At 46.8% G+C, this 25334-nt stretch overlaps 1 protein-coding gene across 1 annotated transcript in view; it reads left to right on the top strand.

The window, feature by feature from the left end:
- COL20A1 (collagen type XX alpha 1 chain) overlaps nucleotides 1-25334 on the top strand; it is a 193068-nt gene that overhangs the window by 76288 nt on the left and 91446 nt on the right. Inside the window, exons 18-20 of the mRNA XM_084854383.1 lie at nucleotides 17536-17678; nucleotides 20019-20148; nucleotides 23453-23509. Of these exons, the coding sequence (XP_084710509.1) occupies nucleotides 17536-17678; nucleotides 20019-20148; nucleotides 23453-23509 (330 nt within the window). The remainder of the gene's footprint in view (nucleotides 1-17535; nucleotides 17679-20018; nucleotides 20149-23452; nucleotides 23510-25334) is intronic.

Consider the following 25334-nt stretch of genomic DNA (forward strand, 5'->3'; position numbering starts at 1 on the left):
CCTTTTCCAGTCTTGTGGCCATTGTTGAGTGTTCCAAATTTGTTGGCATATTGAGTGCAGCACTCAATACAGCATCATCTTATAGGATCTTAAATAGCTCAGCTGGAATACTGTCATTTCCACTAGCTTTGTTGTTAGTAATGCTTCCTAAGGCCCATTTGACTTCACTCTCGAGGATGTCCAGCTCAAATTCAGTGACCGCACTATCATGGCTATCAGGGACATTCAGATCTTTCCTGTATAGTTCTTCTGTGTATTCTTGCCACCTCTTCTTAATCTCATCTGCTTCTGTTAGGTCCCTGCCTTCTTTGTCCTTTATCATGCCTGTCTTTGCATAAAACTTTCCCTTGAGATCTCCAATTTTCTTGAAGAGATCTCTAGTCTTTCCCATTCTGTTGTTTTCCTCGATTTCTTTGCATTGTTCATTTAAGAAGGCCTTCTTGTCTCTCCTTGCTATTCTCTGGAAATTTGCATTCAGTTGGGTATATCTTCCCCTTTCTCCCTTGCTTTTCACTTCCTTTCTTTCCTCAGCTACTTGCAAAGCCTCATCAGACAGCCACTTGGCTTTCTTGCATTTCTTTTTCTTTGGGATGGATTGAGTTGCTGCCTCCTGAACAGTGTTACGGACCTCTGTCCATAGTTCCTCAGGCACTCTTTCTATCTGGTCTAATCCCTTAAATCTATTCCTCACCTCCACTGTATATTCATAAAGGATATTAGGTCATACCTGAATGGTTTAGTGGTTTTCCCTATGTTCTTCAATTTAAGCCGAAATTTTGCGATAAGAAGCTCATGATCTGAGCCACAGTCAGCTCCAGGTCTTGTTTTTACTGACTGTATAGAACTTCTCCATCTTTGGCTGCAAAGTACATAATCAATCTGATTTCGATATTGACCATCTGGTGATGTCCATGTGTACAGTCGCCTCTTGTGCTGTTGGAAAAGAGTGTTTGCTCTGATCAGCGTGTTCTCTTGGCAAAACTCTATTAGCCTTTGTCCTGCTTCATTTTGTACACCAAGGCCATGCTTGTCTGTTATCCCGGTGATTTCTTGACTTCCTACTTTAACATTCCAATCCCCTATGATGAAGAGGACATCTTTTTTTGGTGTTAGTTCTAGAAGGTGTTGTAGGTCTTCATACAACCGATCAACCTCAGCTTTTTTGGCCTCAGTGGTTGGGGCATAGACTTGAATTACTGTGACGTTGATTGGTTTGCCTTGGATTCATACTGAGATCATTATATCATTTTTGAGATTGTACCCCAGTACTGCTTTTCCCACCCTTTTGTTGACTATGAGTGCTACTCCATTTCTTCTGTGGGATTCTTGCCCACAGTAGTAGATATGATGGTCACCTGAATTAAATTCGCCCATGCCTGTCCATTTTAGTTCGCTGATTCCCAAGATGTCAATGTTCAGTCTTGCCATCTCATGTTTGACCACCTCCAGCTTACCTTGATTCATTGATCTTACATTCCAGGTTCCTAAACAATAGTGTTCTTTACAGCTTCGGACTTTCTTTTCACCACCAGACACATCCACAGCTGAGTGTCCTTTCGGGTTTGGCCCAGCCGCTTCCCTCTTTCTGGCGCTACTTGGAAATTCCCTCTGCTCTTCCCCAGTGGAATATTGGACACCTTCCGACCTGAGGGGCTCATCTTCTGGCGTCATCTCTTTTAGCCTTGTGATACGTTCCATGGGGTTTTCTTGGCAAGAATACTGGAGTGGGTTGCCATTTCCTTTTCCAGTGGACCACATTTTGTCAGAACTCTCTGCCATGACCTGTCCATCTTGGGTGGCCCTGCACGGCATTGCTTATGGCTTCACTGAGTTATGCAAGCCCCTTTGCCACAACAAGGCAGTGATCCATGAAGGGGACACAATATGTTACACTGAAAGAAAAAAGAAAAAAAAAGAAAAAATACACTGTTTTTCAGACCCAAACACTAGTTATCTGACAGAAGAACACAGTTGTATTGGCTGGACCAGTTCAGTCAGGGCTACCTGGCTGGCTCTTGATTGGTTTCTATGTAGGGACGTGTGAATCAGCAAAACCCAAATTCATCAAGCTTCTCCAAATTCCACCTTGAAGCTCATTCGGGCTCTCATGTGAATCCGATTGTGAGCTTTGTTTTGTTCTCTGCATGGAAATACAGGCATACTTCCATGCACATTTTTCCAAATATACACATCGACTATGCACATTTTAAAAATATACACATTTTTCAAATGCATCATTTTTGTTCTGTGATGTGCATTGCAAGCTTGGAAATGTACAGACTTCAACCGCAGATTGCGTTTCATCCAGGAGGTGCTATTTGGGTGAATTCAGGTCAAAAATTAACTGAAATGAATTTCTCATACATCCTTATTTCCCTGGTTTGATCTCTGGTCATTTTTTCATTCGGAAAGTAAGTTTTCTGGATGAGCTTCCAAAAGGACCTTTGAAATCAACACTATTGCTTTGCATGCTGTGCAATAAAGAGGGATTGTGGGTTTTCTAGATAGCTCATGAATTCAGGTGCTGCATCCCGCCAATTACTCCAAGGGAGTCAGAAGGTTGCTCAGCCCTCCTGAAGAGGGGCGGGGGGAGTTGAGGCAGATTCAGAGTTGTTGGCACAGATGGCCCCCCTTGTGTCAGGGAACATTTGTTCCCTCCTGGGCAGCCTCAAACCCCCTGACCTTTCTTCCCCGCTGTCAAAATCATGTTGTCAAGGTTCTGCAAGGCCCCCAGGAGCTTTCTGAGCAAATTCCTCCTTCCAGATCTCCACTGACTTTCCTTCGGCTTGTTAGTTTTTCCTGGGATGTGTCTCTAGGCAGCTGCAGAGCCACAACTGGTCAGATGCCAGCTGCTGCCGGCGATTAATTTGTTCGTATATTTGATGCATTCACAAGAGACCTTCCCATACACTTGACATACTCACAAGAGAGTTGCGATCAGCATTTCCTGAACCTGCTTCGAGAGCCCACATTGTCCTGCAATGTGCATGTTCGCATTTTGACATCCTCAGAATTAACACATCCACCATTTTGAAGCTTGGGATATCCAGAACTTGGTTACCTGCCCCAATGAGGTTGGTTTGAAGGTGGGAAGGTAGGGTACTGTTTCACTCATGTCCTGCTTGTGGGTTGCCCATGGGCAGCTGGTTAGCCATTGTGTGATCAGAATGCTGGAGCAGAGGGACCCTTGGTCTGATCCAGTAGGGCTCTTCTGATGTTCGTATGACCCAGTGGAGCCTGAACAATCTCCTGACCTCTTTGATGAGGGTCAGGGGCTATAGCATTGTATATTAAGGCTATCTGTCAAACCGGTCAGGGGTAATTGAGAAGTCTAGCTGAAGGCCCCATAGACTGGGGTGGGCAGGCTCTGGTGCCCTCCAGATGCTTTGGATTACTACTCCCAGAAGCCCCAGCCAGCATATGCAATGGTCAGGTATTATGGGAGTTGTAATCCAGGTTCCTACCCCTGCCATAGACTATGGCTGCTAGCTCTGCAGAGGATGTAGGCAGCAGGAATTAACCTCAGCTGTCTCTCCCCCTCCCTATTTGCCTTAAACCTTGGGAGGGCACTATCAGTGTAAGAGGGTCATGCCAAAATGTAAGGCTGTGTGACCATAAGTCAGGAGCAGGGAGCCTCTGGCTGTGCAGATGTTGTTGGATTCTGATTTCCATCAGGCCCAGCCAGCATGGCCAATGGTCTGAAATGAGGAGGAGGCCCCCAGGTTCCCCACCTCTGCCCTAAGAGCAGCCTCTCAGTAAGAGGTGGACTGGGAACAGCAGCAGCAACTAGGGGTGTACGAACTAGGGATGTACGAAAGTCACTTACCATTTCACGGATCTGTTTCGTGGTGGTGGTGGAGGCGCTCCATCCCTCCCCTCGGAATCCTCGATGGGGGGGGGGAGGCGCTCCGTCCCTCCCCCCAGGAATCCTCGACGGCCAGCTCCGCTCCATGGGGATTCCTTGGAGCCACCAGCCGGGTCCGCCCGGAGCCGGACATCTGGCCACTGGGCAGCAGGGACGCAAATGGCAGCTGCTGTAGCTGTCGCTGTTTGTGTCCCTGTATTTCATCGTGATAGGCTACGTAAATATTTACGTAGCCTATCACGGCAAAGTAAAAAAACAAACCTGTGTACGCAAATGGCGGTGGCTACAGCGGCCGCCATTTGCATTCCCTTTTTTCACAGTTTTAGCTTATGTAAATATTTACGTAGGCTATTACGGTGAAAAAAAGGAACGCAAATAGCGCCCACTATGCTATTTGCGTTCCCCTTTTTTTCCGCCATAATAGCTTATGTAAATATTTACGTAAGCTAAAACTGCGAAAAAAACGGTACGCAAATGGCGGCTGCCATAGCTGCCGCCATTTGCGTACGCGGTTTTTTGTTTTGCTTGCCATGATAGGCTACGTAAATACTTACGTAGCCTATCACGGCCTCCATAGGGACGCAAAAGGCGTCCCTGCATTAGCCGTGATAGGCTACATAAGTATTTACATAGCCTATCACAGCTATGATGAAGAAGTGAATGGCGGCCGCAGGGCGGCTGCCATTCACTCGTCGGCGCGGACGGCAGAAGGTAAGTGCTCCATTTCATGTGCCTTTCGGGGGTTGGGGGCTCCATCCCATGCGCCTTTTGTGGGTTGGGGGCGGGGGCTTCATTCCGTCATGGATTTTGGGGGGCCAAATGCACTGGCATTCGGCCTCACCGAGATCCGTGGCGGAATTCTCTGACATCCCTAGTACAAACCCCACTTACCAGTCTGCTCTGGGGTCCGCTGGCGGGGGAGGCGATCCATCCCTCCCCCTGGAATCCTCCCCAGCCGGTTCCGCTCTGTGGCAGGTCCACAGAGCTTCCAGCCGGGGCCATCTGCAGCCGGACTTCCGTCCTCAGCTGGACGTCCGTCCACTGCCGGGCTGCGGCTGCAAATGGCATCTGGCATAGGGGACGCCATTTGCATCCCCGCCCTTTGCTGTGATCGGCTACGTAAATATTTATGTAGCCTATCATGGCAAAGAGCAGGGAAGCAAATGGCGTAGTGGACGCTATTTGCATCCCTGCTCTTTTTGTGATTGGCTACGTAAATATTTACGTAGCCAGTCTCCATTTGTGCAATGGGGATTTAGCTAGGGATGGGTGAACGAGCAATGTTCAAGATCCTCTGAACATCATCTCACCACTTGTCTCGTACCTGATCCCCATTTGTGAACGCTGCTTGCTCTGTGCGAACTGGAAAACATGAATAAATCAAGCAGTGATCGAATGGGAGATTTGTGCAACTTTCCTCAAATTTACACAACTTTCTTCCATAGACTAAAGTCGGGCCAACCCAGCCCAAGGAGACCATTTGTGCAAATTGAACTTGGAATTGAGAACGAGATAAACGCGAGCACGTGATTGACAATTTGCAAATATTTTTGGCAGACGCATGCTTGAGCTGGCTTTCAGGGCTTCCAGTGGGACATGCTTGCATGTTTTGTGTGCAAAAACAAAATTCTCATACATCCCTCAACTGAGTGCTTCATAAAGCAAACCCTGAAATGAGTGGAAGAGCTTGCTCCTGTATCAGGACAGGTCTCTAGAACTCCATTATGTGAGCTCTGCTGACTTGCCCCATTCCCAAAATGAGGACTTCCACTCATTTCTGGTCCCTATCCGAAGCGCTAAATCAGCATTGGGTCCTGCCCTGTGACTCCCTAATAATATAGCGTTACTGGTGGCTTAGCTTGGATCCTGGAAGTTATTAATGCAGGAATACAGCCTCCTTTTAGGGATGTACGAAAGTCACTTACCTTTTCGACGGGTGACATTCGCGGTGGGGGGGAGGCGCTCCGTTCATCCCCCCGAAATTCTGGCTGGGGGGGAGGCGCTCTGTCCCTCCCCCTCGAAATTCTGGCCGGGGGGGCGCTCCATCCCTCCCCCCCAAAATTCTGGCTGGGGGGGAGGCGCTCTGTCCCTCCCCCCCCCGAATCCTGGCCGGCCGGCTCCGCAAATGGAGGCGGCCGTAGCTGCCGCCATTTACGTCCCTGTAGTCAGCCGTGATAGGCTACGTTAATGTTTACGTAGCCTATCACGGCTGCTTTAAAAGAAAAAAAAAACACGCGCGTACGCAAATACGTATTTGCGTTCCTTATTTTCGCCGTCTTAGTCTATGTAAACATTTACGTAGACTAAGATGGTGAAAATAAGGGGAACGCAAATAGCGTAGACGCTACGGTATTTGCGTTCCCCTTATTTTCGCCGTCTTAGTCTACGGAAATGTTTACGTAGACTAAGATGTGCCAAAATAAGGAACACAAATACGTATTTGCGTACGCGCATGTTTTTCTTTCTTTTAAAGCAGCCGTGATAAGCTACATAAACATTGACGTAGCCTATCACAGTGTTTTTTAAAAATCTAGCCGTGATAGGCTACGTAAATCTTTACGTAGCCTATCATGTTTGTTTTTTTTTTACTGGAAATGGCGGCGGCGGCAGCCGGTCGGAAGACCGGCAGCCGCTGCCACCGAACCGCCGCTGAACCGCCGCCGGAGCCGTCGCAGCCAGGAGGATTCGCCGAAGGTAAGTCCCATCCCGGGGGGTAGGGGGGCAGACCGTTTCGCCACTGCTTTCGGTGGGCCGAATGCGCTGGCATTCGGCCTCCCCGAGATTCGTGGTGAAATTCTATGACATCCCTACGGCTCCTTTATGAGAAACTACAGTCCCAAGAAAACATCCTGGACTGCAGGCGGTGTAAGCTTCAGGGATGTCAGCACTGAGGGGCCTGCCCTTTGTGGGTACCACTCTTCTACATCCCATCCAAGGGTACCTTCTTCCACTGCAAGAGAAAGGAACATTGGGACTTACTGTGACACATTCATTTTCTGCAGTGGATTGAGGGTATCCTCCCCTCCCTGGAGTGAGCATGTTTCACTGCTGGGTAAGGTTCATGTAGGATATTGCACTAACCCATTTGTTTTGCTTTCCATGCTAATTCTCTATTACTGTTTCTAAGTCACAATGTTTAGTCTGGTGGTTCTGGGGCTTTTGAGGGGTGTTTTTCTTCTTGTTTTGCCTCTTTCTCTGTGGCACCTCAACTCAGGAGTGCACATCAACCTCAGTTTGTATTAACGGGCAAACAGGATGGTCTTCTATCTATTCAGGATGGGTTTACGAATCTGGGACATTCTTGTGAAATATGTGGGGCTCAAACAGAAGGCCTTTCCAGAGGATTGTGTCTCATAAATGTTTTTTTTAATCAATTTCTTTAGAAATATTAAGAATTAAAGAGCTTGAACTGGGCTCTAGCGCTGATCTCTCCCCTTTGGCCTACTACTACTCACCAGCGAAAATATGTGGGTCAGTGTCTCAGAGTCACGGAGCTCTTCTGCCTCTCCTTAGCGGCTTGGAGAGCAGCCATAGCCTAGAGCAAAATACAGTCGATAATTCTTTGGTTTGGCTTCAGCGAAACGGAGTCATTGCAAACAAAAGGAGGGGAATCAATGAGTTTCCATGTGAGCTGTACAGAGAGTCAATGTAACATTATAAGGTTACACCGGGCCCTGCTGGGAGTGGAAAAAAAATGCTTATACTTCTATTGCAGGCGTGCATATAGCAAGAGGAATGTTGCACTTTGGGAATGGTGATGCCCTTGTCTGTCCTTTGAGTCTTATGGCTTTCCTTTTCAAATGTAGGCCTCCAAAACTTTTCGTTCACCGCTGACCTGGTTGCAGCACACCAACAATATGTAGTGGGTGCACATAAGTAATTTTCAACTTTGGACTTAATGGGGGAAGTGCTTTAGATGGTAAAAATGTGTATTACATCACAGATCAATGGAGGTTGGTGGCTCCGATGTCAGTGGGGTGGTAAATCTGCTCCGGGTTTCAGTCCGAACCAGTCAGAACTTTAAAGGAGCTATGCAAGGTGCATCCACACCTTGAATAGCTTCTTTAGAGTTCTGACTGGTTCAGACTGAAACCCGGAGTAGATTCACCACCTCCCTGACATCGGAGCCACCAGCCTCCACTGTCACAGATGTGGTAAGTCAGACCTGCTGTGTTTGGGGGCCCCTCCTACTCCTTCTGCTGAGTGGATGTCTGCTCCAAAGTCCTATCATGACAGCACTACTGTATGTATGGCTTGATCAGCTTCCTGTGTAACTTCAAAAATATTTCTTTCTCTTTTTTGGAATATATTTTTATTTATTTTATTTTTATAAATGAAATAAACAATACCAAAATTACCAACAACCTAATCAATACTTCAATTTCCCAACAGTACAATATTCTGATGAGGACACCACAATAACAAAGAGAGAAGAAAAAAGAGAGGGAAAAAAAAGAGAAAAAGGGGGGAGGAAAGGAAGTGAAGAAAAAAAGAAAAAATCCCCTCCCCTTCCCTTCCCTCCCCCCCTCTCCCTCCCCCTTAAAAATAAGTTTAAACTCCAACACCCCCCGGCCTCCAATGCCATTCTATTTTTAAAACTATATCTATAACCTTAACAATCTTACAGTTTAATAAACACCCTTACATTTCTATATCATATCATCAATCTTATATCAAGGCAACAGGTCTACAATTCATTCCTAAAAGCCTATATTATTAGTATATATATATATATATATATATATATATATATATATATGGTATTATATAATAATAAAACTTAATATAAACCTTCAACCATCAGTAATATATTTTTTACTAGATATATTATCTATTTTAAAATAAAAAATATAAAAAGCAAGAAAAAATAAAAGAGAAGAGAATAAACCAATATAAATATAATCATTTATCTTCTGAATTAGCCTGAGTTATAGAGATTAAACACAAACCATTAACAAAGCTTGTGTAGTGGCGAGAGTGTTGGACTAGGAGCTGGGAGATCCGGGTTCTAGTCCCCACTTGGCCATGGAAGCTCACTGGGTGACTTTGGGCCAGTCACACACTCTCAGCCCAACCCACCTCACAGGGTTGTTGTTGTGAGGATAAAATGGAGAGGAGGAGGATAACGTAAGCCGCCTTGGGTTCCTTGCAAGAGGAAAAAAGGCGGGGTATAAATGCAATAAATAAATAAATAAATTCATGGGGTTGTAACAGAATTCTCATGCATTTTTACATTAAGCCAAGCCTCCGCCATTTCATGATTTAGAAACTTCTTCATCTGACCTTCAGACATGATACAAAGTGTAGCAGGATATTTTAAGTAATATTGTAAGTTCATTTGTTTTACCATATTCTTTGCATTGATAAATTGCCTTCTCTTATTCGCCACCTCTTTGATGTAGTCTGGGAATAACATAACTTTATCTTGTTTCCAGGAAAGGCTTCCAGCCTCCCTTGCCATGCGCAGGATATAATTCTTTGTGGAGACTTCTGCAAATTGAACTATGATGGTGTAATCAGTCCCTTTAGCATTTGGCACATGAAATGCCTGCTCATTATCAAGTAAATAATCAGATGAAATAGAGAGTATCTCATGCAAAAGTTTATCCACAAAAATAGGCAATTTTACATCATTAGGCAGATTTTTAATCCCAATAATCTGTACATTGGATCTTTTCATGAAGGCCACCAGTTGAGAGATTCTGTCAGAGATATTTTTAACACAGATTTGTGATGTAGTTTCATTTCCTGCCATTCGGTTTTCAAGCTCATTTATTTTCATGTCCATTTCTTGCCCTGATGCATTAATTAAATCTTCAGCTCCTTGCAGGGCGGTGGTGGAATTTTGGATTAAACCCAGCCTTTTGACTTGCTCCATAAATTGCAAAGATAAAGTCTTTATCAGCTTAAATAATTCCCCTATATCTTCTGTCTTTGACAATTTTGACACAGAGGATGCGGGGGGAGTAGATGCCAGCTCCTTTCTCCTCCTCGACGCAGACATGTTTATCTCAAACAAATCTTACAGGTCCTCAGATGTTCTCAAATACTGTTAACATTTCTTAAATCATCCCTCAGCAGTTGTTGATATTTCTTAAAGCATATATTATTTATGGAACACGTCAGCCCTGTTTTCTCCTATAAAATAGGAGTCTCAGTACAGCTTTTTGCACTGGTAAAGCTCTGGGGAGATGATCCTGGAATCCAGCCCCCCCACTATCGCGTGGGAGTTACCTTTCTCCAAGATGTTGTCCAGAGCTGTTGCCTTGCCTCCCCTTTCCATTCCAGGGGGGAGATGAAAAGGTTTTTCAACCTTTTAAAGAGCTGTTTGAGAAAGCTCCCACGGAGACCCGTGGGAAGCTACCAGAGTGACATTGGTCCCAACCGGAAGTCCATCCAGAGTCAACTTCAAAAATATTTCTGTGGGGCAAACTAGTCAGTTGCAATTGGCTTGGTGGGTCAGGGTCACATTGCACACAGACCTATTTCAATGATTATTTGTGAAGCACTCTGACTTTGGAGGGGGGAGACAGAGATCTGCTCTCCTCCCTTGCCCCCTCACAGCCAGCATGAAAAGAACCACACCAGCTGCCCTCCAAGGTAAGAAAAATGACCTTGGAGGAGAAAGACAAGGGTTGTTTCAGTGGGCGAGGAGGGGAGGAGACCAGAGAGGCTAGGATACAAGTTATCCTCAGCCTCTCCTAACCTCCTTCCCTCCTGCTCTGAAGTGCCCTCACTAGATGGGCTAAAAACCCATCTAATGAATTCTGCAGGGCAGGAGGATGGGGTGGGGGGGTGAGGATCACCTCTGCTCCTCTTCCTGCCCTGCATTGGATGTTCAGATGCCTCTGAGTTCAGGGGCTTCCAATCATGACGGCATAATAGATAGGATTGCACCCTAAGCTAGATGGACCAATGATCTGGCTCAGGATAAGGCAGCTTCCTATGATTGGAGATTGGACTTCCCAATTGGAAGCTTGAGTTTGTGGGCAGACCTGAACCAGGGCTGGCCCAAGAGATTATGTTGCCTGAGGTGAGGGATGAGATGTTCCTCTTCCCATTCCACCTACATAAGCCAATTGGACTGGTGGTTGAATCTTACTCAAAACCCCATGACAGGGCAGTATCCTCTACCTAGTGATTGGTGAGACGTTTTCCTGAATGCTTTCCTGAAGTTTGCAATGTCGTTTGCATTTTGTTTGTTTGTTTTAAAAAAATGCGTACACTTGAGAAAGCTGCACACAAAAATGCATACGTTTGAAACAGTGTGTAAAAAAAGTCACATATTTGGAAAATGCACACAAAAAGGTTTTATTTGGTGGGGGAAAGTCTTGAAAAAATTGGACATTTGAAAATGTGTGCATTTGCAGAAATGTGTACAAAAATGCATATATTTTGAACAATACGCACAAAAAAATACAGATTTTTGTGCAGAGGTTTTTTTTAAAAAAATTGCAATCCAATGTAGAAATGGAACACAATGAACTTAGCAGAGACAAAATGAGACCCTGAGCAAAAACAGCGGTTGAGAGTTTCACCCATCCCTACTCCTACCTCACCTGGGAACTGCAGGTGGTAGTTTAGTGGGTGCAGAGTTGGCCACACGAAGCATACAGCTCTGTTCTCCAACCAAGGAGAATAGCCAGGAGTTTGCTGCTGCCAGTGCCACTCCACAGCATAGATAATCTCCTGCCTAATGATAGGGCTGGCCCTAGGGCTGTATAGACTGTGTCAAATCCGTTCTGTCTGCATTTTTCAGGCTGTCATGTGCCTTTCTTTCCGTCATCCGCCCACCGACAGAATCTGATGTGGGGGGTTTTCCGTATTTGCATGCGAAAATGCACAAATTCCCCCCAAATGCACATTTTCATGCTTTAGCCTATGGCATTTTTGGCCGGGTTTCTTTCTTTTGCCTATTTTTCTATGACAGAATTTGAGCAAAACTTGGGAGAATTAGAAAACCGGTCTGTAAGTCCGCAGACATCCATGGACAGCCACTTGTCAGGGATGATTTGACTTGGATTCCTGCATTGAGCAGGGGGTTGGAGTTGATGGTCTTATAGACCCCTTCCAACCCTACTATTCTATGATTCTATGACAGAGAGAAAGTCATCCCACTGCGGAATCCAAGGGCTGTATTTATCAGAATCTGAAAGCATTTGATTCCATTGCAGATTTCTCCGACATCCCTAGCTGGCCCCTACTTGAACTCTGGCATTTATTTTTCTAGAAATTAAGTGCTAGAACCAAAGAAAGAAATGAGGGCTGCTTCTTCCTTTAGCCTTACAGAAGAGAGCGGCGGCACAAAACAAAACCCAGTATCCTTTACTGAGTTCTTCTTCTCCTTTGTCGTTGATCAAATATACATGCTGCCTTGGGATACACTCTGTACAGTTTTGTGTTCGTCTTTTGGGACTGCCATCTCATGATCTTAAGCAGCTCCTTTTCAGGTTCAGAGAGATTCTTTTGAAGCTTCCCTTCAACTCACCTGAGCAATTGTGCTCCTCAATGCCCTCATTCATGCCTGTACTCCCAGCCCCAAAGTACCTCTCCCTCCATGCCCCGCCACCTTTATCAAGACTGGCTGTCTCCCCTTCAGCTGAAAAGCAAACAGCCCTCTAATGAGCTTCACAGCAGCCATTTCTCAGCACAGTAAAGAGGGACTGAACCCTTCTCAGACAGCTTTGTCATGTCGAGGCAGAAGTGTCGAAGTTTGCCCTGAAGTAAGGAAAGCAAACCACGGGCTGTGGGTTTGGCTGAAGGCACTAAATCTTGGGCACAATCGAACGAGGAGGCCAAAACAAGAAAAAGAAAAAAGAGGGATGTTTTTGACAGGGCTGGGCATGGTGTTACTGATACTGGCTGACTGTCCTTTCTTAAGTTGACCCCTTGCTAATGATCAGGTGATTTATCCTTTAGTGGGTGCTCTCAGATTTCAACAAAAGAATGCTAATGTGTCTTGATGGCTAGAAAATCTCTCACCCTGCCTTTGGAAGGTGACATAGTCTTTAGCTCAGGGGTGGGCAATCTCAGGCCAGGGGGCCAAATCTGGCCCTCCAGCATTCCCCAGATGGTCACTCCCCCTTCCCCTGACCACAGATCATTTGGTATTTTCTCAGCCTTTGTGCAGTTTCCCCCCATTCTAAAAGGTTGACATGCTTCTCCTAAGGCTCAGTTGCTGGCAGTAAAAGCTTTAAGCTAAAATATGCTGATATCTTTGGCCCTGCACCTTTTGACTTTGGTCCCACCCACCACTGGAATGCAGCCCCCGAGAGCCCCTCCAAAATTGAATTCAGCCCTTGGGCTAAAAGAGGTTCCCCACCCATGCTTTAGCTACTAGGAGGTGGAAGAGGGAATGTTTGCAGTTTAACTTGACAAGTGGGACCTGTATGAAAGGGTTCCAGTGTAGAGCGATCCTGTTCAGCATTTTAGTCAGCCAGCTTTGCCTTCTTCTATGAGACACCATTCCATTTTCACTCCCACCTAGTTTTCTGTTTTTAATACCACCACCACCCAACATCCAGTAAGCATTCCAGGGTCACTGAGCATGCTTAGAATTCATTTATGCTGCTTTGGGGGTTCTGCTCTCCCCCCCCCCCAATTTGGCATCTTTTCCCTAAAGATTTGTTGTCCTTCTCCAAACCTTAGGATTTCCCCAGGCCTGCTCATATCTCCCTCTTGTGTGTACATGGTGCTGTTTGGACTATGTAAGCAACAGCATCTCAACATTGGAAATAGAAGGAATCATGAGAAATAAAGAGGGAGCATGGAGTTTCTAGCTGGAGTTGGCTGAGCAAGATGGTGTCTAGAAATCTGATGCAGGGTTAGTAGCTGTGCTACCTGCTGGAGGCTTGCCTGTTTCCACTCTGCTCAGCTTGTTTATCTGTCAATAAAACAATTTTACAACAACACTGAAAGTCTCCAGCGCTCTCTCACCCAAGTGACACTAAATCCTCTAGTTCCCAAATTTCATGGAGGGTAGGTCTACCGCAGGCTGTTAGCCATGGTAAGCTGTAACTAAACAGAGCTTCCATGTTCTGAAGCAGTATACTTCTGAGTGGTTAGAGCACTGGATGAGAGCCAGTGTGGTGTACTGGTTAGAGTGTTGGACTGGGACTTGGGAGATCCAGGTTCAAGTCTCCACTCAGGCCATGAAGCTCACTGGGTGACTTTTGGCCAGCCACCAACTCCCTTCCTAACCACTCCACAAGGTTGTTGTGAGGATAAGATGGAGAGGAAGAGGACAATGTATGGCGCCTTGGGTTTCTTGTGGTCTAACAATAACAACAAAATAACAGTTGTGTGTGTGTGAGAGGGAACAACAAGAGGAAGGGTCTTCTGCTCTCCCTGCTTTTTTGCCATCCTTCTGGACTTCTCAGAAGCATCTGATCAGCCAGTTTGCCTGTCCAGCAGCTTCTTCTGCTCTTATATCCTGCCATAAGAAAAGCAGAATTCTGTGATCTGCATAAATCATGCAAATCAAGACATTTATGCATTAATGTATTTTGGATAATTTATTCAGCTCTGCCCATTGGGGAAGATGAAAGAACTATGCATCAGCATTAACCTCCTACCCTTCTGGACCAGTGGACAAAATGCTTCCCCCTTCCCCCTTTCTTTTGGCTTCTGAGATTCCACCAAGGAATTCTGACATACTTTCAAGCCTATCATCACATCCTTTCTTAAGGGCTAGAAATTTACTTTTAAAAAATGGAACCTGTTTTTCTCTGGTTGTGGCATTCTGTGCCAGTTACCCAAATTGCATGCTTGCGAGGGATCACAGGTTATCCAGAGCTCAGCCCTAAAGGCCCATTAAGTATGAACACAAAAGGAAGCAAAAACCTATGAAATACAAGGGGATGCAGCAGCTTGATCTAAGCTTCTGCCAGGTGGTTAATTTCTAGAAAATTGTGATTTTTTATCTTAATTACTGGCTTAAGACTGGCTAGAGGCTATACCTGGAAAATTCTGCCATTTTAGTCCTGGTTGCAGATCATAACTTGGTGGCAAAAGAAAGGCATTCTGCTCACCCATTCTTATTATTTCCAGTATTCCAGAAGATGATGACGATGGTTATATTTATATCATGGCTTTCCCCCTCTTGCAAGGAACCCTAGGCAGCTTACATAGTCCTCTTCTCCACTTTATCCTCACAACAGCCCTGTGAGGTAGGTTGGGCTGAGTGGCTGACCAAAGTCACCCACTGAGCTTCATGGCCAAGCGGGGACTAGAACCCAGATCTCCTGAGCCCCAGTCCAACTCTCCAACCACTACACCACACTGCATCTCTTTACTTGGGCTGCAATCCTATGTATACTTATCTGCACCACTGAACACACAGGGTGTCAAGGGCTCCTTGGAGGGCTCTCTCAGTCTAATCCAGTAGCCAAGTCCAGACACAGACAAAGGGATTCTTTTCAAAGTTTTATTCTTCTTTTACAACTTAACAACTCTACAGGTAGCAGCTAGATCTGAGCAGCAGCATCCCGATGCCCTAAGTTGGAACAGTTGGTCCCCGTTTGAAAGGCAATTACTGGCAGACCCCTGTATTTAAGGACTAGGGAGAATCCCTCCCCTTTTCCCTTGGATCCCCGGGGCGCAGCCGATTGAGTGCACGCCAACCGGGCACTACGCTCCTCTCAGTGCCCTCCATCTCGCGCCACTCTCTGCGTCTGCGTCGCGCATCCACTAAGTCTGCTATCTCTGCTCGGTCACTCCCTGGACTGCTAACTAAACTAGGAATGCTGGTGGGAGGAATCTCCGTCAGCTGTGGGCCCTGGGAAAGAGGAGTGTGCTCCTCTCCCAGGAGCGACTGCTCTTCCTCAGCATCAGAACTACTCTGAGATTCTATGGGCTCAGTGTCCACCCTGACACTGGGTTTAACTTCCAAGGAAACATAGACTGGCTGTAAATGTGTATTTCACTTGCTAACCTGACCTCAGGTATATCATCACCTGCATTTGATTTCAGGTGAATGAAACTTAACTTTAATTCAGGAATTTGGGTCTGCTAGCAATTGCTGTCAGTTTACCTCAACTGAACCAAAGCTGCTCCTCTTCTTCTTCTTCTTCTTCTTCTTCTTCTTCTGAATTTAATTTGGAAACCTTACTCTAGGGATCCTGAGGATATAAATGTGTGAAATGCCTTCGATTGTCTCTCTCGTCTTCTCCAGGGCTGGTGCACTGACTGAAAACTAACCTAGTTTTCATCTTACCACCTACAGTGTCCACATGGCAAAAATAAAAAAAGGAAATGCATCACCAAAAGAGAGAACAAAAGAAGACAGAGATTTGTACATGCTAATTTACATGCATAGATGCACATTTAGAAATAATTACTATAATTTAAATAGAGATACAATACATCTCACCTCAGTGGGGAAGGCTACCTAGGGGACCTCTGTGCCTGCCTATTCAATCTGCTGCCCAGGTGCTGTTGATGGGCAATTTCAATCCCCCTGTTCTCTCTTCTTATGGTTCTTTGTCTGAAACTGGACTTGGTATGGACTGATTTCAAAAAAGAGGAGACCTTCAAATAGAACGAGCGTGTGGGAACTTGTGGCCCTCTGGGCACTGATGAACTACTGTTCCCATCATGCCTTACCATTAGGGATGTCTGCTGCTGGGAAATCCATTCCTTTTTGGTTTGACCAAGTTCCGAGGCGTCCCCAACTCATTTTGCACTTGCGGACCAAGCCGTTCCCCCCCTGAACTCCGGGAACGTTTTGCATAGTTTTTGTGTGTGCATAGAACCATAATTTGTGCAAATAGAGATTTGCGCAAGTTGCCCAAATTACACAAATTTGCACAAAATTCTGCTGGAATTTGCACAAATTAAAAAACATGGAAAATCCATGAACTGACCTGACTTGCTGCAGTCCAAGTCAGGCTCCTCAGTGGAAAATGGACCAAAGTCCAGCGAACTGAACCAAGGAATGCTCATTGAGCTCCACCACCCCCAAATGGATTCCTCCAGCATCCCTACATACCATTGGCCAAGCTGGCTGGGGCTGATGGGAACTGAAGTCCAAAAACATTGGGAGGGCCATAGGCTCCCCAGACCTGAAATAGTCACCCCATGGCCTGTGACAGCCATCCAGGTCCAAGGAAGTGATCCTAAAGCCCTGAACTTGTTGGTGCAAGGAGCTATTTCACACCGTACTTGACAGGACATGCATAAACCCCACACTTCTCTGCTGAGCAAGGCCCACATGGCAGTGCACTGTCTGTGACTGGCTTCCCACTGTGGGTCGTGTTAGGGACTGTGGGGCTCGTGGTCCGTGGCTGGAATCTACTCTAGTAATTCTCAGGCTCAGAAATCTGGTAGGCCTACTCACCAAACCCAGCCATGTTGGGAAATCTAGGAGCAGCCCTACCCTCCCAACATTTCACTCATGAAAGAAGGAACACTGCTGTGCATGACTGGGTGGCAATGGGGCAGCATCTTGAAGCCTAGCAGTGTGACCTGAAAAGAGGGACATCTGAAAGGTGTGCTTTTCAATAGGGACAGAGGTCTGAAAAACTTGACAGTCCCAAGTTGGCAGGTAAGGGAGCCACCATGTGGATCTGTATGCCTCTTGTTTCAGCTGCCGGGGATACCTGGGGGAGCCCCAGTTCCCACTTCTGCAAACCAATGATCCTTGTTCCCTCCCCACTTTTGTTTTCTTGTAGCTGCAAAGAACCCACCCACAAACCTCTTTGTCGACTCAGAAACCCCCAGCAGCCTTCAGATCCGCTGGAATCCACCCGAAGGAGCTGTCCAGAACTACAGACTCACCTACGCTCCAGAGAGTGGTAACAAGCACCAGGAAATGGTATGTTTTGGTGGGAGATGCAGAACAGATAAAAGGAAGAACTTCTTCGCACACTGCATACTTAAATGATGGAATTTGCACCCACAAGATGTGGTGATGGCCAGTTGGCCACCAACTTGGATGGCTTTAAAAGGGGATTAAACAAATTCATGGAGGAGAAGGATATCAGTGGCTACTAGTCATGATCACCGTATATCACCTCCACAATCAAAGGCACTTTGCCTCTCAGTAACAGTTGCTGGGGAACATGGGTGGGATGGTGCTATTGCACTTACGTGCTGCTTGTGGGCGTCCCACAGAGGCAGCTGGTTGGCCACTGTGGAAACAGAATGCTGGACTGGATAGACCCTTGGTCTGATCCAGCATGGCTCTTCTTATGATTTCTGCGGGGATAGAGCTTTGGAGGACATGACATGGCTTCCTTGGCCCTTGATGGCCTTGGACAAGATGTGCTTTCTCCTGGACCCCTTAGTAAAATGAGAAAACCCCCTTACAGAATTTTGGGTGAATTCTTAGTTAATTTATATCTCACCCAATCCCACAAGACTCAGGGCAGCTTATGATAATAAAACCCATACAGTTCGGCAATAAAACAAACAAAAATAACATGAATTCATCAATTCAAGCACATTACTTCCAGAGCCAGAAAACTAACATGAATTAAACACAGCTGAAGGCCAGAGTAAAGGAAACATTTTGTAACACTTCCTAAAATCTATAAGTGCAGAATGGCCTCCCTTGATAGCACATTTATCAGCAAGCCAGTGTGGAGTACTGGATGTTGTTTATTTCTGTCTCTTTCTCCAGGGAGCTCAGGGCAATGTATATAGTATTTCCCCACCTATTTTCTCCTCACAAAAACCCTATAAGGTAGGTTAAGCCGAGAGATAATGTGTGAAGGACACCCAGTAAACTTCATGGCTTCGGAGAGGTTTGAGCTCATGTCTCCCCATTCCTAGTCTGACATTCCACCCACCTTGCTTGCTTACCCTGGATGGAGTATTAGGCTTCAACTAGTGAGACCTGGATTCAAATTCTGGTTAAACTGTGAAGCACATTGGGTGACTATGAGCCAATCGCTGTCTCTCAGCTTGAACTAAGTCATAGGGTTGTTATGTGATTGGGACAGCCCAATGCACACCACCCTGAGTAACTCCAACAACTGGCGAGATATAAATGTGATAAAGGGAAGTTGTGCTAAAGACTTTAAAGTGCTTTGTGATTTACAAGCTCCATTGCAATGGTGCATAACTTCGGTTGGTCTTCAGTCCAGTTAGGGGTGGACGAAAGTCCCTTACCTGTCCTCGAAGGATGTTGGCAGTGGGGGGGAGGCGCTTCGCTGCTCCCCCCGCGAAGTTCAGGCCGGGGGGGGGGAGGCTTCCCGCCTCGGCCCGGCCAAAATTCAGGCTGTGGGGGAGGCTTCCCGCCTCGCCCCGGCCGAAATTCAGGCCGGGGAGGAGGCTTCCCACCTCGCCTGGCCGCGAACGCGAACGTTTGTTTTTTGTTTTTTAAAAACGCCCCCTGATAGGCTACGTGACGATTCACGTAGCCTATCATGGCTAGATCTGCAAAGTCAGCCGTGATAGGCTACGTCAATCGTCACGTAGCCTATCACGGGTGACTTTAAAAAAAAAAACCTGTACGCTAATGGCGGCCCCCATAGGGAGCCGCCATTTGCGTTCCTTATTTAGTCGCTGTAGTCTACGTAAATGTTTACGTAGACTACGGCGACCAAATAAGGAACGGGAATGGCGGCTCCCTATGGGGGCCGCCATTATCCGTACACACTTTTTTTTTTTTAAAGTCACCCGTGATAGGCTACGTGACGATTGATGTAGCCTATCACGGCTGATTTTGCAAATCTAGCCGTGATAGGCTACGTTAATCGTTACGTAGCCTATCAGGGGGCGTTTTTTCTTTTTCTTTGATTGCAATGGCGGTGGCGGCAGCCGGTCGAAAGACCGGCTGCCGCTCCCGCCCCGCTCGAACACCCGCCGAACCACCAGCCGGACCCGCCGCCGGGAGGGACATTCGGCGAAGGTAAGTCCCGTCCCAGGGGGGGGGGTGCGGGGTGCAGGGGGGGGTTCGGAGGATTTCTCCCCGAAACTTGTTCGGGGGGCCGAACACGTTGGCGCTCGGCCCCCTGAAGTTTCGGGGAGAAATTCTCCGCCAACCCTAAGTCCAGTTAGCAATAATTGGGGAACTAATATTTGCTGGGTGAAATACAGGTGTGTATGCACGCACGTGTATTTCCTAGCACCAAATTTTGCATCATCCAGATGAGCCCTAAAAAGAGGTATCTTGCCAGTTCATAAAAGTTACATCTTCTCCTTTCTGCAGATAACTATTTCTGGTAGGAGCAGATCTGTCACCCTTCACTCACTCCTTCCGAATAGATTATACACAGTGACAGTTTCTGCAGTCTATGCTACAGGAGAGAGTGACCCCGTATCTGCCTTTGGCCATACAGGTAGGCAAGTCAATGAACTGCTCATTTTTTGTAGATCCTCTTATCCAGTGATGATCTCAATTTTTTTTTAAAGAGTTACGATTTCACTGTCAATACCCAAACTGTGAGTTACAAGAAATGTTGAGAGTTGGGCCCTAAGAGAGATCAGAGCAAAGTGACTCTTGTGTGAAGTTGGGGACAAACTAGACATTATGAGAGCCAGTGTGGTGTAGTGGTTAGAGCACTGGACTGGGAGTCAGGAGATCTGGCTTCCAGTCCCCACTTGGCCTCGAAGCTCACTGGGTGACTTTGGGCCAGTCACTGACTCTCAGCAAACCTACCTCACAGGGTTGTTGTGAGGATAAAATAGGTAGGAGGAAGACAATGTAGGGATGTGCGGCATGGGGAAATCTGGCCTTCTTGGGGCTTGATAGATTTTCCCAGAGCCCTCGGCTTGCATTCATGAGCCAAGCCATGGGCTCCCCACCGGAACTTGCAGATTGCTGCCACTGGCAACTCTCCCACTGTCCCTGCCGGTGTCTGGCAGGAAGAGTGGGAGAGTTGGGCAGAGTGGTGGCAGGGTGGCGATGGTGGCAGGAGGGCTATTGCCCACCAGCCACTGTGCACAAGGGCTCGGCAGGCAGAACAAGAGACTTGTGCATGGTGGTGCAGCAGCGGTGGCAGCAGGAAGGGCAGCACCACAGCTCCTTCCCTCCCTGTTGCCATTGCTGCTATCGCCCGCTGGACGCTCTCCACAACCCTCCCGCTCTCCTTGCCGATGCACAGAAAGAGAGAGAGAGCTGTGCAGGGTGGGCGGCAATGGCGACGGCAGCATTGGAAGTCTGCGAGCTGGCCTGAGTCGACACAGGTCGAGTCGCGCTAGCTCTCAGGTGAGAATGCTGGAGCTGGGTGGGGGAGGAGCTGCTGAAAGCTCGACAGACTTGACCCCCCCCAGACAGATTCCCCTGATATCCCTAGGACTATGTAAGCCGCCGTGGGTGCCTTGCAAGAGATAAAAAGGCAAGATATAAATGTAATAATACATAAATACGTACATAAATAAATGGTGTAAATGCAAAGCTAGCGGTGTTTGAGGAATTTAGTCTTCTCAAATCTGTGTATGAAATGACCTCATCTGCACCTGTCATGCAGAAATAGGCACTTAGCTACCTGCCAGATTTGGCACATCTTCAAAAGCTGCAGCATTGTTCTCGGGAGTTTCAATACATCAAAATATGCATTTAAGGGAGCATGGCCACTTGTCAGTGGCTAGACGGCCATAGGATATGTGGGTTTCCGGGAACTGACCTCAGAGCCCACGCTTCGAGGTCAGTTGCTGGAGAACCAACCTTCTCCCACTTCCACTCTGCCTTGCAGGCAGCACAGAATAGCCCTGAACACAGAAGAGGAGCATGGAACGGCCAAAATGGGGTGTTCCAGGGGGTGTTCCGGGGCAGGGAAGGCGGAAATGCTGGTATGACACATTCTATGTATCATCCAGCAATGCCGGGTTGGATGAATCACAGGTCGGAATTAAGATTGCCGGGAGAATTATCAACAACCTCAGATACACAGACGATACCACCCTAATGGCAGAAAGTGAAGAGGATCTAAAGAGCCTCTTGTTGAGGGTGAAAGAGGAGAGTGCAAAAGCTGGTTTGAAACTCAACATTAAAAAAACTAAGATCATGGCATCTGGCCCCATCACTTCCTGGCATATGGAAGGGGAAGAAATGGAAGCAGTGACAGATTTTACTTTCTTGGGCTCCAAGATCACCGCAGATGGTGACTGTAGCCATGAAATTAAAAGACGCTTGCTCCTTGGGCGGAAAGCTATGGCAAACCTAGACAGCATAGTAAGAAGCAGAGACATCACCTTGCCGACAAAGGTTCGTATAATCAAAGCTATGGTTTTCCCAATAGTAATGTATGGCTGTGAGAGCTGGACTATAAGGAAGGCTGAGTGCAGGAGAATTGATGCTTTCGAACTGTGGTGCTGGAGAAGACTCTTACGAGTTCCCTGGACTGCAAGGACGTCAAATCGGTCCATCCTAAAAGAAATCAACCCTGAGTGCTCATTGGAAGGACCGATACTGAAGCTGAAGCTCAAATATTTTGGCCACCTAATGCGAAGAGAAAAGTCACTGGAAAAGACCCTGATGCTGGGAAAGATTGAAGGCAAAAGGAGAAGGGGACGGCAGAGGATGAGATGGCTAGATAGCATCACCAATGCAATGAATATGGACTTGAGCACACTCCGGGAGAGAGTGCAGGACAGGAAGGCCTGGCGTGCTATGGTCCATGGGGTCACGGAGAGTCGGACACGACTGAATGACTGAACACCAACAACACCAACAACAACAACAAACATGCATAGGATTGTCTTACATAGAATCATACAATAGTAGGTTTGGAAGGGGCCTACAAGACCATCAAGTCCAACCCCCTAATCAATGCAGGAATCCAAGTCAGAGCATCCCTGACAGATGACTATCCAGCCTCATCTTGAATGCCTCTAGTGTGGGAGAGCCTGCCACCTCCCCAGGGAATTGGTTCCATTGTCATATTGCTCTAACGGTCAGGATGTTTTTCCTGATGTTCAGCTGGAATCTGGCTTCCTGTAACTTGAGCCCATGATTCCGTGTCCTGCACTCTGGGATGATCGAGAAGAGATCCTGGCCTTCCTCTCTGTGACAACCTTTCAAGGACTTGAAGAGCACGATTATATCTCCCCTCAGTCTTCTCTTCTCAAGGCTAAACATGCCCAGTTCTTTCAGTCTCTACTCATAGGGCTTTGTTTCCAGTCCCCTGATCATCTTTGTTGCCCTCCTCTGAAACTATACTTGGTTTTATTTACTACGGGGGTGGGCAACTTTGGTGGGCCACACTGGCCATCCCGGAACCCATCGCGGGCCACACCCCTCCCCTACTACCACCTCTGGAAGTGGCAGCATGGCTGTCTTCCCAGCGAATGTGCTGGGGAAATGAATGTGGTCCCTGCATGCCCTGTTTCCCTCAGAAGTCTCCATTTTTGCAGAATAACAGGGCACGTGAGGCTCACCTGCCCTGTTTCTCTGCAGAACCTCGCACCTTCAGTCCACCAAGCAACTCTTTGGCAGATGGACAGGAGGGTGATTCTGCTGGGAAACAAGGAGCATAACCCCCGCCCCATGCTCCTGGTATCTCAACAGAATTGCTGAAAATCTGGTGAGGCAGTGGCAGGTGCAGTGATAGCAAGGGCCCCAGTGGGGGCCATGAAAACCCCCTTGATTTTCCAGTCTTTGAAGAGCTATATATGTACAACCTTCTATTATGTTTCTTGTAGCTTCTGTCTTGGCCAGGCTACCTACAATGAGAGAATCTGTCCCATTCAAAACTGAGGGTAAGACCCCTGAGATTATTTTCTCTACTTCTCTGTGGTTGCATTACTGCTTGGTTTACACATGTCCAGGAACTTTGTCAGGAAATAGACATTCTTCTTCCCCAATCCAGCACCAATATTTTGATAGCCAGATTTTGAAATTTCACCCAGGTATTGTGATTGTTTTCCTTCTTAGTAGCAGAACAATTTAACAGAAACTTTTGAGATGCAATTGTTTCTTTCACCCTGTCTCCAAGGTGAAAGAAATGCAAATTCACAAGGTGTGGCGTTATTTGCAACAAATGTCTGGCAGTTTTCAGTGAGTGGATATATATTTCTACACTGTTGGTGGAATAGAAAGCCATGAATGTATTTCAAAAAAAACCCCTTCCAATTAACTCGCTCTCCACCCCCTTGCAATTTGTGTTATTAATGTAAGTGAGTTTATCATGGGTGACTCCTCAAATGACTGGCAATAAAACACATTATGGAGAGGATTCATAGCAAATGTTGAGCGAGCTGGGCGATAAAAAACCTGTCAGGGAGTAAATTGTAAAAGAGAAATGTTGTGGAAAAGCTGGGGGGGCAGGTTGTGACTCTCTCTGAGGTTGTGATGGTTTGGATAGATGTTTATGAGGGAAGTGCAGGAAAGAAAGGAAACCAAATTTAGCAGCAACTGAAGGAACAGAGTGAACCAAGCAATGTCATCAAGATTTTTGCCCGTCCTTGGAATTGGTTTACTTAGGGGACCGGTAGCCGGCAGGTGCTTGGTGAATTTATTTGCAAGACCAGGGACCAATCTGCAGTAGGGTGTTGTTGTTTTTGCCAATAATGCAGCATCTGGCTCACCCACATGGCACATGGCACGTTCCCTGACTACATATTTCTCTATCAATGTTCCATTTTTTTTCCAGACCATTTTTATGTCCCCCACTCCACCGCACCCCTGTTGATTGCACACTGCTAAGCTATGCGTGTTCCAACCTAGCTGTGTTAGAATTCTTACTGGTGATAGCGGCTCCCAAGCTGTAGAACCAGTTTTGCAACATTTTCCTCACCTTCAGCTTTGACCTCAGGTGGGTGAAGGGGATTTGCGAGAAGGAAATGTGTGGTTGTCCTCCATTTTCTCACCTTTGATGGGGGTGGTAGGCCAGCCATTTTGTAAGGCTAATTTTCAATAAGCACCTACACAGCTGTGAATAAGCACACAATCTTCTATTTTAACAGCCATGTACTTGCACAGCTGCGCAGGTGTGCAAGTGTTTACCAGACTTTTAATCAAAGCAGCCTGAAGCAGCAGCATGACCCCTTGCAGTTGCAGCACTATACTGAGCCATGTGACATGTGCTTGCTCTATGAACCTAAATGACAATGCATACGTGACCTTTCAAACTCCTCCTACTTCCCCCACAATGACAACAGCATGCATTGTTCTGTGGTGGTTGGTCATGTTATAAACACCATGGATCCTGCACTGTATTCATTAATGTGTGACCACAGAACAATTATTGCATGTGAAACAAATACCCAAACCATGGATAGGGATGTACGAAAGTCACTTACCTGTAACGAAATTTGATTCGCGGTGGGGGGAGGCACTCCGTCCCTCCCCCTGAAATTCTGGCTGGGGGGGAGGCGCTCCATCCCTCCCCCCTGAATCCTGGCCAGCTGGGCCCGCAAATGGCGGCGGCTGTAGCCGCGGCTGTTTGCGTCCCTGCAGTCAGCTGTGATAGGCTACGTAAATGTTTACGTAGCCTATCACGGCTGAGTAAAAAAAAAAAAAAAGTGCGTACGCAAATGGCGGCGCCCATGGTCGCCGCCATTTGCGTTCCTTATTTTAGCACGT

The sequence above is a fragment of the Heloderma suspectum genome, chromosome 4 (assembly GCF_057233095.1).
Source record: "Heloderma suspectum isolate Gila_16-S chromosome 4, 16-S_ref, whole genome shotgun sequence".
Lineage (NCBI taxonomy): Eukaryota > Metazoa > Chordata > Lepidosauria > Squamata > Helodermatidae > Heloderma > Heloderma suspectum.